Source organism: Talpa europaea (assembly GCF_964194135.1).
Source record: "Talpa europaea genome assembly, chromosome: 14".
Lineage (NCBI taxonomy): Eukaryota > Metazoa > Chordata > Mammalia > Eulipotyphla > Talpidae > Talpa > Talpa europaea.
Window position 1 is genome coordinate 19,033,287 of NC_140082.1, and position 14,505 is coordinate 19,047,791.

Here is a 14,505-nt window from a genome sequence, read left to right on the forward strand (position 1 = left end):
TATAATCACATCATTCAAGACCCATCTCAACCCCACCCCTTCCACCAGGAAGCTCTTCTATTTTGGTTCCATAAACACTTGCCCACTGCCTGCCCCATGCCAATTTCTGCATTAGATACTAGGGATGGATGGTAACAGAATGGGCAAACACTTTGATCTTGGGCAAGTCGTGTTCTCCCTGATTCTCCAGGCACCAGGGATATGGCCTGCACCACTATTTTGCAAGCCCATGCAGGATACATTAACACAACTTAAAATTAAAATCCCTGAAGGTAAGCACACATTTTTTTCTCTCCCATTTAGGCTGAGAATCTGAGAAAAGAAGACCTGTTAAGAACTGATATTGAAGAAAGGGGAAAAAACAGAATCTTTGTAGTCAAGCAGGCCTGGGTTTAAGTCCTACCTTTGTTGCTTATTGGCTGTGTGACCCTGGATGAGTCACTTTGCCTCTCTTTGCCTTAGTCTCATTTGTTCAATGGCAATCATCAGATTTGGCTTTTTAAATTCTTGGGAAGAGATTAGGACAATTTACTCTTCTGCTTCTGCCCAGAGAAGGAGGTGACATTTATTGAGTATCTGTGATACGAAATGCTAGCTGCTAGGGACTTTAGGCATACTTCTCATTCAGCCCCCAAAACAAACTCCCTTTAGGTGGGCACTGGGGATACAACAGTGATAAATCCCAATCCTGGCCACCAAGGAGCCCCATTGTTTACTGCCCAATCTGAGGACCGAGGGATAAATTTTATCTCCCATCTGTATGTAAGGAAACTGAGGTGCCCCCAAACTAAACATAGGAAATAGAGAAGGGGAAGTTTGAACTCCAGAGTCAGGCTTATTTTTTCCGACACTGTTGGCTTATAGTAAGCACTCAGTAAATGCTCCCTGGAGAACACAGTGGCAAATAAGGACAATACGCACATCCGTAGAAGGCTCTGGAAAGGATCTGGTACTTCATATTGTCACAGAGAAGCTTCAGGGGAGCCCTGCGGGTGGTAAAGAGGGAGACATTTAGGATAGACACACACATAACCCAGGTTTTTTTGGAGAGCACAACTCATTATCTCTAGAAAGCAGATTAAACCCAGACAGTCAAGGAGATGGTGGAAATCCTGCTTTAGGTCCCTCTAGAGCAAACTTTCCCTTTGAGTTACTGGTAATAGTCAAGACGGTGGTTGCTCCATCAACTGTGTCTTCCATGTGGCAAAAGCAGAGTCACCAGATGACCCAGGAGACAGACACAACATGTGTGATCAATAATCCTTTGTTTCAATAAGCCTCTGAGATGTCAGGACTACTTGTTACTATGACATAACCTTGTTTATGACTGATGTATGTAAGGACACTCCAATAGCTAAGACTTCACAAGGTCAGAGTTTAAGACCTGGTTGGTTTCAGTGCCTATGATCCCTCCTCTGAATTCAGTGCAGGAGAAGAAAAGGTTATCTACATATCTTTGGCAAATCCTTCAGTTCCCTCCATCTGCAGCTCAAGCCCCATACCGCTCGTGGTTGCAGCCATTGGTTGAGCCACCATCAGCCGAGCCACTCTGTGAACAGGATGAGCAGGAAGATTTCCGGGGGCTGGGCTGCCACAGGGATGGCAGGTTGCTCACGGAGACATCCATCATGTCCTGGGGGACTGTGGTGGGTATAAGGGCAGAGGGAGAGCCTTGGTTAACCTACATGGGGCAGAGCAACCTCACCCCACAGCAAGCAGCTCACCCCCGGCCAGCACAGGGATAGGAAAAGACCCTGAAGGTGACAGCAGGAAACAATGATGTCAATCATAGTCTGACCCAGGTCCTTGAGCCCATCTGATCCAATGAAAGCCACCACCAAGATCTGGGATTCCCAGGAATGGGCAGAGCCAGTAAGTTGGAGAGAAAGAGGAAGAAAACAGAAAGATCAGAGCCAAGAAAACATCCATTCCCAGAGTAGGCAGCCTCGCCTTGCCATGTTGTCATTTAGTTGTCCTCATAGGATGCTGATGGGAGGGGAAGAGAGCCTGCTGGAGACTTCTGTGGAAGGCTGATGGCGTGAAGTGCCATGAGATAGGTCTCATGGGGAGGTCCTGGCAGTGAGATGGAAAGGAGTCTGATTCAAAGATGAGTCAGAGCACACAGAAGCAGGGGACTGCTGAGTCCCCACTGATGAAGGTGGAGGGCACCTTCGCTGTCCATGGTCCTGAGTCACTCAGTTGCTTCACCAAAAGGCTCTCAAACAGGTAAGCAACACCCCAGAATCATGTAGGGGGTGGAGGGAGGGGCTTGCTAAAAATTCTCATGCCTACATCCTACCCACATTGTATTGAAATATAGCCCCCTGCAGATATGGGCCTTTGAGTCTGTATTTCAAAAACAATTTTGATAATAACAGCCACACTGAAGAACCAAGACTGATGTCCTAACTCTTGAACTTCAGTGATTCCAATCAGCTCCTCTTAGGATACAGTACTTATAGTTCCCTACTTCTTTCCCCTCTTTTCCCTTCTTCATGAAACCTGCAGTATCTTCAGTGCTATGGAACAAAAAACCCAATGACATACGCATCACAACTTCTATAGGTAACTTCCTGGCCTCCTAGCAGCTCTAGGTTAAAAAATTTTCTCTAGGACAGGGCTTGGCACACATTTTCTACAAAGGGTCAGATAGCAAATATTTTTGGGCTTCAGAACTATCTGTTCACTATTGCCACCACTCAACTCTGCTCACAGAGCAAAGCAGAGATAAACAAAAATCAAACTAGTAAAATAAGTATGTTCTAACAAAACTTTATAGACATTGAAATGTGAATTTCATGTTATTTTCACATTACAAAAACTATTCCCCTTTTGATATTTTCAATCATTTAAAAATGTAAAAACATTTCTTAGCTCACGGGCTGTATAGAATGAGGTTAGATGTGGCTCAAGCCAAGTCTGCCCAGCCCCATTAGGAGATGTGCACATCTGCCCCATATGCCATGCCTCGCCAAGCACTGGGAAACCCATCCCTTTCCCTCAGGCTCTCCAGGAAGGGGACTTGAGGATGTGGTCCTGCTTGTCACCAGAGCTCAGTGGCTGACACAGCCTGTATCTACCCACTGACAGAACTGAAAACTACCAATAGAATTGGCACCAAAACGCGGCTTATTATACTACTCCTCCCTATACACTCACCAATGAGGTAGCCACAAAAGGCCAAAACCCCGGTGAAAAATTCCAGAAAAACGCTCCCAGTTCTCAGCCCATTTCAGGGAAGCACTGATCAGTTTTCCAAGGTGTGGCAAACATGCCTTCACCCCTAGCTCCTCATACATCACCCCCTGCAGATATCACCCACAGGTCCCTTCACTACTGAACCCACAGCACCCCAAGCTGCAGGGTGCGGGCTGGATGGCACTAGTTTGTCCACTGCCTCCATCTCCCTTGGGACCAAGACTCAAATGACAACATGGCAGAGGTGGCCAGCACCCAGCACCAGGGTGGGGAAGCCCAAACATTACTGGGGGGCTGCTGCTTCAGGCCCGGTGTGGGAAGGGTGGTATCCCATCTGGCTCGTGCCCACTGACTGTCCCTGGCCACCACCAGCATGGAGCGGCCCGCAGGAACCACCATCCAGGCAGGGCCCATGGAGACAGGGGAAGTGCTGCACAAGGGGTCAGGAGCAACTTGAGACACAAAATGAAAAGAGCTGGTGAAACGGGAGGTCCAAGGCGGGTGGCAAACAGGAACAGCAGAAGCCAGTTCCTCGGGGCTGCTCCACACAGCTCCCACATGCCGTCACAACTAGAGGAAGAAAGAATGCTGATATGTAAAGTGTGCCTGGTATGTGCTGCGCATAGTGCAAGTCAGGGCACTTATGGTCCTCAGTGACCCTGTAAGGGAGGCATTTTCCCCATTTCACAGAAATGGAAACTGAGGCTCAGAATGATGACAACTTGACCACTCAAAAGTCCCACCAGGTAGTCACTGGCACAGTTGGTCTTTGGGACAGATGTCTCTTTTAACTGCGCACAAATATTATCATTATCCACTTTTACAGATTAGGAAACTGAGGCACAAGCTTCCTAATAGCATGCCCAAGTCCATCCAGCTACTAAGTGGTAGAGCTGGGGTTCCAACCCAAGGAGCAGACCCCAAGATTGTATTCACACTGCCTTAGCTGTTTCCCTTGGGGGCTGACCATATTACCACCCCTGCCCTAGACCAGCAATTCTCACAGGGCGATGATGGTCACCAAGGCACATCAGTGATGTTTGGGGCCATTAGTTGGGAATTAGTTGTATGTTCCTAACATCTAGTGAGTAGAGACCATGGATGCTGCTCAACATCCCATAATACACATGATCCCCCCCCCCCGCCCCCAGCAATTACTCAGTACCAAGGTTGAGAGATTGCCCTGGATCTGCGCTATCCAGCAGAAAGGCAATGTGAGCCACATGCATGATTTAAAAATTTCCAGTAGCTACACTAAAAGGGTAGAAAGGAGTAGGTTGAGTCAATCTCCACAATATATCCTGCTTAACTCAGTACATCCAAGATGTTATCATTTTAATATATAATAAATATAAAATTACTGAGATATTTTTCATTCTTTTTGTTTTGTACAAATTCCTCAAATCCAGTGTGTATTTTTACACTCACAGCACATCTCAATTTGAATGAGAGACATTTTAAGTGCCTGGCAGCCACAGATGGCTCAAGGTGACCATGGAAACAGTACAGAGACAGTCTCAGGCAGATACCCTTGGCAGAGAGGTTGGGACAGCTCCAGACCCTAGCCTGGGCAGGAATGGATGTGGTAACAAACACTCGGGGACATCGTGTGACTCTTAATGATGCAAGAACACGAGGCTTTGCTCTTAACCAGTCATGAAGAAATATGTGGCTGAAGATACATGCTAACTCAGCAACATGAGACCTTACCACCATGCCTGCCCCGTGGCCCAGATGCCACCTGGCCAAGGATGAGAGCCCCAGCACTTAGTGCCCAGTGTGATTACTTCAGCCTTGCCAGGGAGCATTCCTGCTCCAAAAGAGCCCTCCCTGCCCAGTTGTAGCCACTTAAGCCAAGCACGGCCCCGAGTTATGACCCATCACTGGAACAACTGGGTCACTGAGGGTTAAATAAATTAGATTAACAGAACTGGGAACTTAATATTAATTTAATAGACATCCACATGGTGCTTAGTAAAATGCCAGGCCTCCTGAGAACTTTTAAAATATTAATTCACTTAATTCTCATAATGGCCCCATGATAATGTTGATCTTAATAATAACGGTTTCCATCAACTAAGTCTAGTTCATGGCAGGCTCTGTGCAAACTGTTGGCCCTACATCATCTTTGGTGCTGGAGCCTAATGCTCCCTTCCCACAGCTGTGTTGACTGCTGTTTATTGAGGACCTACTGTGTACCAGACCTAATTCTGTGGGTTCTACATTGATCACCTCATTAGCTCATTGACTCCTTACAATATGTTGAAATAAAATGAAGACGATAAACTCTTACTATTTGCGGCAACATGGATGGAGCCAGAAGGGCTGATGCAAATGAAATAAATCAGAAGGAAAAAGATAAATATTGGATGGTTTCATTTCTATGTGGAATACAAGGAAACCAAAGGGTTAGACAAAGACAAACCTTGAAAGCTGACCACAGATCTCAGTCATCCAGGGGGGAGGGGAGGGGATAGGAAGGGGTGACAACAGAGTGGGGAGGAGCACAAGGTTTTTGGTGATAGGAGAACTACAGTGACCACACCTGAGGGGAGAAATCATATATTGTCCAAAAATTAACAATGATATAAGAAAAAAGTACTACATTTTAAAAATTAAAAAATAAACAAATGAAATCAGAACAGCAGCTAATATGAGTAGCCTGTGTGTCAAGTGTCTTGTCTCATTTAATCCTCGCAAGAACCCCATGAAATAGGTGCTATGAATGTGCCCATTTTACAGATGAAGAAACCAAGGCACACAGGGGTGTGGGGACTTGCCCAGGTTCAACTGGGATTGCAGAACCTGTGTCACTGTCACTACCCCAGGCCCCCTCCTTCCAGGCTAAGAAGAAATTGGTTATTTGTTCTCATTTGGGGAAGACACTAAGGCACCCAAGATATTTACATGATTCCAGATCCCTCTGTTGGCCCCAGAATCCAGACCTGTTGTTCTGTAGTTTCAAATGCCTGGAGTCCTTTTTAGGATCAGTTAACAGGCCCATGCTTGGGGCACAGCAACAGGGCAGCTTACCGAACTCCGACTGCATGCCAGGGTAGATGATCCTGAACACGTAATCTGTGGCCTCGTCATCTTCTTTATCCGAAGACGTGGATTCGGCGGAACCCTGAGGGCTTCGCTTGCGCAGTTTGGGAAATACTTTGCCCTGAAAGAACATGTCCCAATGCACCATCCCTGGGACACGTTTGTCTCTCATGGAGGTGGGGAGAGCATGCATGAATCCACAAACTCACAAGGGTTGGCGGGTGGAATAGACTTGCCCTTTGGCTGACCTCCACCAGCATCCCTGGGCCCCTACACTCACCTTCCCCCGCTGGGACCAAAGTGGCGGGTCCAGCTGCCCGTGAGGGAGCAGGCCATTCTCCAGGCATGAGAGGAACTGCAGGAGGTGACCACCCTTCGGGAAGCGGAAGGGCGGCCTCTGGATCCCATCCTGGCTGACCAACACCACCGTCCCGCCGCTGTCCACTGCCACCACAACCCGGCCAGAGAAGATCCAGCAGGAAGTCACTATGAGGCATCGATGGGACCCTCCCAACACATTCCCCAGGCATGCTAGGTCAAACCCAGGACCCTGCTCTAAGGTTCTGGGGAGGCTGGGAAGAAGATTGGGGAAATTTTACTTCCTGACTCCCTTTCATTCCACCCACCACGGCCTGTGACCAGTGAACCTCAGGACAAGGTCAAGAAGAGTATGGCTGGCCTCCATGAAGTCACCAAAGATGGAAAAAGGTGCCCCGAATAACCTATAACCCCTCAAGAGCTCTCACAGACCCCTCTGACCCATTTTTGCATGGAGGCTGTCAGACCTCTGCCCTCTCAGAGCAGCTGCTGACTCAAGCTCACATGCCCTGAACACTCTCCGTAAGAACAGCACTTTAAAGGCACTCTTTTATTATCATCATTTATTTTAATACTCAAAATACCTCTCCCAAACATTTTACAAATGATGAAACTGTGACTCAGAGGAGTTAAGGGGCTTGCCCCAGGTCACCCAGCTGCTAAGTGGCAGGGTCTGGATCTGAATCCTCACTGAATAAGCCTGCTGTGTGTGTGCTGAGGCACAGACCCCTTGCTTTCTGAAATAGGCTGGTTCTTGGTTTGTTCTGAATGTAGCTTGCTCTGCAGGAGCTTTCAAGAACTCTAGTTATTGATTCCAGATCTTCAGAACACTGTTGACTTAGAATCACTAAGACCCGGGCTCTAGTCCAGGCTCCAGAGCTTAAAGGATGTATCACTTTGTGCCAAGCGGTCTCCTCCCCTCTAACATGGGAATGATGGTGCTCCTGTCCCTGGGTTCACAGACATGTGAATATTTAGAACACAAGGACTTAATCAGTATCAGCAACTAAACCATGGGTTTGATGTTGAGTATATAACAAACATCATTTGATTCTCAACCCCATGAACAAGGGCTATGATCCCCATTTTACAAATGGGGAAACTGAGGCTCAGGAGGCTCTCCCCGCGTGCTGTGGGGAGAGCTAATCAGCAGCCTCAGAGGCCACCTCTCTGGACCCACGCCTACATTCATGCCAAGGCCCACTTCCATTGGGCTGCTCCCAGCCAGGACCAAGCTCTTGTAGTACCAGGCAGGCCTTCCTGTGGGGTAGGCACTCCCCTAATGGTCAGCTTTAGCCGGGCACTCCCAACTGATGTGGTCAAATGCTTTTAGAGCTGTGGTTGCACAGGCAATAAGGGGGTGGGGCCAGGCAGGGCATCCAGGAGCAATACCAGCCCATGTTCCTGCATGGTCCCTACCTTGCTGGTGGCAGTGCAGGTAGACAATCTCCTCCAGGCGGATGGTCATGGCATAGTCCCAGTAGACGCTGGAAGGGATGAAGTGTTAAGCGCACAGGATGCCTGCCCACCCCATCTTGGGGAAGTGCCCAGGAAAACAAGACTACACCTGTGGGCTCCTCGCCCTTGTCACCAGGAACACCTTGTCGCCAACATCCACATTCCAATCTTGCCAAACTTGACTCCCCCTGCTTCTGGTCCCCACACCCCACTTTTCCAAGGAGACTATCCCTCCCCCCACTTCATGTGGCTGATGTTGACTTCATCCACCTTCTACCCAGGACTCCAGGAATGGCCACCTGATCCAGGTCTGGCCAATCAGCACATTCCACCGCTCAGGTCAGAGTAACAGGCTCAGGGATGGCCCCATGATTGGAGCAGAACCAACAAGATTCAATTGTTGTATTTAAGTAAGAATTACTGTGAAAGGACCTCCCTGATGGCACAAAGGGTTAAGTCTCAGCACTGTGAAGCTATCCCCAGCCACTGAAGCCTGCGTTCGATCTCCATCCAGGGAGCTACCTACATGGCGCAGCAGACCTCTCCTGTCTTGCCTGCTGCTCCCCTCAGCAGTGTATTTCAGCAGATCTGCCTGTTCTGCTCCCCACTCTGTCTCTGGTGAATCCTCTCACCCCCCACAACTCTGGCCTGTACCCCAGTCCTTCTACATAAAAATAAATAATATCTTAGAAAAAAAAAAAGAATTACTGTGGAAGAAATGGTCCTTTCTGCTTGGGGCTAGTGGTAAGGATAATGAAGTCTGGGGATGCAGGGGGTCATGGTAAGAAAAAACCTGCCGAGAATGGATTCAACAGTGGGAATGTAGAGCCAAGAGATGAAACGAATTCAAGTCCTCATCATTTGAGTCCCTGGATCCAGCCATGCCTGAAACTACTGCCTCTGGATTTTTCAGTCCAGGTGAGAATGAGTTTGATTTTTGTTCTCTATGAGTCTTTTTTTTTTAAGATTTATTTATTTGTTTGTTTGTTTGTTTATACAAGCACTGGGTATAGTTAGAAGTGCAGGAGGGAGGGTGAGAGAATTCACCAGAGCCAGAGCGGGGAGCAGAGCAGGCAGAAGGACCGAAGTACACTGCTGAGGGGAGCAGCGGGCTGCAGGAAAGGTCTGCGCGCCATGTGGGACCCTCCTCCGGTGGCCGGGGAGCTGCCAGGGATCGAACCGGCACTGCAGAGGCTGCAGGCAGCTTCGCAACCCAGCGCTCAACCGCTGCGCCACCAGGGAGGCCCTCTATGAGTCTTGATTAACACAGATTCTAACTCCAGGTCATGTGTCCACAGGTAGGTGTTACAACAGCTATTCAACAGCCTTAACTTCACAAGGGCCAACAGCATGACTTGACTTCTATGACTTCAACAGCATGACTTCTATGACTCAGTTTCTCCTTTGCAAAATGGGGGTGATAGCAATATCCACCTGAGAGTGTCTCTAGGAGAGTTAAATGGAATCACATATTTGAAGAGCCCAACACAGATACATAAAAAAGCCCTTGGTTAGTGGTTGTTGGGTTTGTTTACTCAAGGTTTTCCATTTCTGGCTCAAAGCCTACTGGTGTCTTGAAACTGATTATTTTCCTCCTCAGAACACACTGGGAGGAGAGTGCCCCTGTGTGGACTCCAGCAGCCCCAGGGACGTATTACTGAGGTCTCCTTCAGGAGCACGTGCTGTGGGGAGAGCTAACCAGCAGCTTCAGAGGCCACCTCTCTGGACCCATGCCACATTCATGCCAAGGCCCACTTCCCATGGGCTGCTCAGCCAGGACCAAGCTCTTGTAGTACCAGGCAGGCCTTCCTGTGGGGTAGGGACTCCCCTAATGGTCAGCTTTAGCCGGGCACTCCCAACTGATGTGGTCAAATGCTCTTAGAGCTGAGACCCTTCCTGTCCAATTTTCCTTCCTTCACCCATGCCTTCACAGGGACGTGGCCAGCCTCAAGGTCCGAAGACTCTGCCCACTTCCACCTGCTCTTCACTTTCCTCCTTGACCGGGGCTTCACCCTGTCTTGGTGTCTGCTTCTTGGAGAGCCCAAACTAACACAGCCTCCAAGATCAGACAGGGTTCAAATCCCACTTCTGCCATTTACATTAAACCAGCCCTTCCCTCTCTCAGTGCCTCAGTTTCCCCAGTTGGGGCGTGAGGAAGTCAGAACAGAAGCTCTACCAGGGCCCATGCTGCACTGGTTTGCACCAACTCTGGTTTCCCCAGGGCCCATGGGGCGTGTGCTTGGAGAAAGTCCAGTACACAAGTGCTATTAGAGGAGAGCCTCTGCTGAGCCCTCACATATGGAGTCTTGGTCAGCAGGTCCTCTGGGCTCACACAACGTGTCCATCACACAGGTTTGCAGTTGGTGGTTTTCTCCCATCTTCCCAAGGGGTGCAGAACACCTGGGTTTCATTCACTTTGGCAAGATGCTCAGAGAATGTGCAGAGTAAACAGTGAATGCTAGGCCCTGGGGATGTCCAGGAAGCCAAGCAATTCTCCAGCCCCCACCCCAGCAAAGAGCAGCTCCATGGCAACAGTCCCTCTGAGGTCCACACAGATTAACACCATGAGTCCCCGATATTCGGAGGCCTTTCCAGGCTCCAGGCTCCCTGCTAAGGGTTTTCTATCCACTTTCTCACTGAGCCCTCCCCACATGCCTAGTCGGATCCATTCCCACATTCCCACTTTACAGATGAAAAAAACTGAGGTTCAGAGAAGTAAAATTGGTAGTCCAAGATCACTCCACTGGGAGAGAGCTTTGGATTTCCTTTAGATGTTTTAACAGTTCCTTAAAAGTGGAATTGTGGGATCACATGATAAGAGGACACTATAGAATCTTCCAAACTGGTTTGTGAGTGGCTGCACCACCAGCAGTGTGTGGGGTTCCAGCTGTGCTACGTAGCAGGACTGAGAAGAGCCAGGTGCAGAGTGAGCTTGGCGCTCAGAGATCCACCTTTGGTGACGGCTCCTTGTGAACATCAGGGAATTCCACCAGGGAGCTGCCATCCTGTTTGTGCAAGAGGCAGGCTGGCTGGGAAAAGAGGTCCTGGACCTCCTCAGAGAAAGACAACTCCCCCTTATTTTTGTTGTCCCTTAGTCTCCAAGGGGGTGCTGGAGCCCCTGGGTAAGAGAATATACATAGAATAACCTCCCATCTCTGATCCTTGGCTATTTCTCTTTCACTGAGCCCCATTCCCAGGCATAGAAATCAAGGATAGATGGGATTCAGAGCCCAGGGCCGAGGAGGTCTCCAGCCCCATCAGTGACCCTGGAAGTCCTGAGTCTGCTGGAAATAAATATTAAAATGTCTATGAGGTGCTGGGTCACAGACTGGAAAAGACAATGCAGAAAAACAGTTCCCTGTGATTTGTGGGGTGTGGGGTCATGGGTAGGAGGGTGGTGCATGGCAGTCATTGGCCCAGTGCCTTTACCAAACATCAGCACCAAAAGTTTCCTGCCCACACAAGCCTGGGCTTAGGTCCAACCTATAGGGTGGTGAATTGTTGGAAGCTCGATGCCTGCAGAAGATACCCCTACAAGTCCTTTGGGGAATCCTCCCAGTTCTGGAAAGTCAGCTTGTTTAACCCTCTCATCTGATAGTAGGAGGAATGAGGCCCAGAAAGGGGGAATGACATCAGCCAGGTCACCCACTGAGGTGAGGGCTGAGCAAGCACTAGGCCCTCTAACATATTTTTCCATGGACTTGCTTACTGGGGTCACCCTCTGGTATAATGTATAAGCTCTGAAAGGAATATGATCCCTCTGATCATATTCAGCTGTTCTCTCTCTTGTATCTAGCACAGTACCTAGCATATAGTACGTGCTCAGTTAATGAATGAGTCCGGTTCCCTGCCTTCCTTGCTTTGTTTCATAAAGATTATCTGAGCACCCGCCATCTGTGGCAGGTGCTTTGGGAAAAGACATGGACAAAATAAGTTCCTGCTTCCTTGGAACTGAGGTCTGGAGGGTGAGGCAACAGGTCCAGCAAGAACAGATTCATTATGTAACTACAACTTTGCATATGGCTAACAAGGACATTCAGGGCTCTGTGTGACCCAAACTCAGGTGGCTGCTCAAAGGACCAAAGTTGAAGAGGAGTAATTTCAGAAAAGGTTCCTGGCCAGGAACACCTCCTTGGCCCCACACTGTTCTCCTGCAACCATTTCTTGATCAGAAACTCTCAGTCCAGCTGGAGCTGAACTGTGTGGCCCAGTCTAGGACCAACTGCACCATCCCCCAACACTCTCTGAGGACAGAGGCCATCTCTGCACAGGAAGTGACTGGCTTAGAGCTAGTATTCATCACACCAAGGCCTGCTGCTAATCACATGGAATAGAGCACAGCAACAATGTTCTCGCTGTGGTCCTTGAAGTGTCCTTGCTTCCTGTCTCTACAGAGGAAATCCTACAATGCCGGCACGCTGCTTCAGAAATAACATGTATGAGAGGAGGCCAGGGTGGAGATGATGGGAACTGCTTTGCCTATTTTTATTCTGGAAATCCTTCATAATAAAACACTGTTAAGAAATTAAGAAAATGGGGGGCCTCCCCGGTGGCGCAGCGGTTGAGCGCTGGGTTGCGAAGCTGCCCGTAGCCTCTGCAGTGCCAGCTCGATCCCCGGCTGCTCCCCGGCCACTGAGGAGGGTCCCACATGGCACGCAGACCTCTCCTGCCGCCCGCTGCTCCCCTCAGCAGTGTACTTCGGTCCTTCTGCCTGCTCTGCTCCCCGCTCTGGCTCTGCTGAATTCTCTCACCCTCCCACGCTTCTGACTGTGCCCAGTGCTTGTATAAATAAATAAATCTTAAAAAAAAAAGAAATTAAGAAAATGTAAAAGAAAAACAGGATTAGATGTGGACTCAGAGCAGCGAGAACCATTGTTTCTCCTCCCCCACAGCAGCCAAGACTCCTTAAGCTGAAATGACTGACCAGCTGTAGTTCTGCACACTGTCTTCCCCATGTTCTTTCTAAAGGCTTCCTTAGTTGTGCTAGAACATGGGACTGCATGAGGGAATCCACTGTTCCCGCGCTTGCTTGGACTGTGATTCCACAACCTTTGCTGAGTCTTAGACAACTGCAGAATATTATAGGGGGTGCAGCCCTGGGCCAGATGCTCACCAACCAACATCTGCTTCCCTCTGTAGTGGGTGGAAGGGTATCTTGCAAACTAGAGAGTATTCTGCCATTTGTGGGTTTCTGAGATGGTTAAGATTTCTCTCTGCATGTGGAGTTTTGACCAGGGCTCTGCCTAATTCCCATGCCCTAAGATTCTTGTGGTAGGTTTCTGAATCACTGAGTTCTGAGTCACTCATGAAGCACAACCCCTCCTCGCCTTGCCCAGGAGGGGAACATCCCCTGCCCAGAGAAGGGAGGGACCCAGGGACCCAGGGGACACATAGCAGTTCAACATCCTACCTCTTCTCATAGTCCAGGTCCCCCACAGACCCATTCATCAGCTGGTTGGGCGTCCACTTCAAGGTCATGACGTCAGCCGTCTGGTGCAGGGACAGGTACCCCGGCACAGCCTCCATATCGTCCCTCTGCAGAGAGACAAGGACTCAGGCCTGACCACAGTGCAGAGTCACAGTGTACATGACCCTGGAGCATTTGGCTCAAGAAATTACAACCAGAATCAAGAGGCTGGGTTGTTCCCTTCAGGGGGATGGCCACCCGGAAGACCCTGGCCTTCCTCCCAGGTGGCTGTGCTGAGCGAAGCTGTTTTCAGCCAACTACCTGGGTGGGTGCTACAGCCTCCTGTGCAAGTGGTCCACCCCCAACCTCCCTCCTGAAGCCCAGGGGCCCTGTCCACAGCACCCTTTTCAAAACAGAAGGCATTTCTTTGGCATTATTTTTGCCACTGTGGAGGGAGAAAGAGATAACAGCTGAGCCCCACATCTCAGCACAGGGGCATTACCCAGAACCCCTCCCCAAACAGCACCATCAGCCTGATCTGACCCTTTGGTCTTTGTCTGCTTTGCCTTATCTTAAGTGGGGTGTGTTGGAGGATGGAGGGGTTGTCTCCAAGCCTCACACACAGAAGAGGCAGCCACTCCGTGAAACTCACCTCAGCAGCACGTGGGACCAGACACTAAGCACCAAGAGTGTACCAAGCATGGCTCAGCTTTACACAGATCATCATAACCTAATTGCATGTGCCCCCAACCACAAGGAGGCGCCGCTGCAATACCCCATCGACTCCAAGAGCAGAGTTGTGTTTCACATTGTGATGCACCAAAAACAGGATGCCTCTGATAACTAAGTGCATCTCCCAACAGCAGTGTAGCTATAATAAGTGACCTTGTGCAAATCTGGCCATAGCCATCCATATGGCTGTCACTTCAATTAAGCTGTGAGCACACTGACTTCTTCCCATGGGAATAGGGGAGGGGGGGATTTTAAGTTTCTTCAAAAAGGTCAGACTGTGATTCAGCTTTGAATTGAAAAGTTACTGAAAGTGTATGAAGAAAGGCTGAAAACAGAGCAATGAAGTA

At 49.2% G+C, this 14,505-nt stretch overlaps 1 protein-coding gene across 1 annotated transcript in view; it reads right to left on the reverse strand.

The window, feature by feature from the left end:
* SGSM1 (small G protein signaling modulator 1) overlaps positions 1-14,505 on the reverse strand; it is a gene marked incomplete at both ends in the record, with an annotated part of 66,780 nt that overhangs the window by 20,622 nt on the left and 31,653 nt on the right. Inside the window, 8 exon segments of the mRNA XM_084253224.1 lie at positions 922-986; positions 1,503-1,641; positions 3,486-3,624; positions 3,627-3,628; positions 6,232-6,364; positions 6,524-6,687; positions 7,981-8,048; positions 13,430-13,554. Of these exon segments, the coding sequence (XP_084109350.1) occupies positions 922-986; positions 1,503-1,641; positions 3,486-3,624; positions 3,627-3,628; positions 6,232-6,364; positions 6,524-6,687; positions 7,981-8,048; positions 13,430-13,554 (835 nt within the window).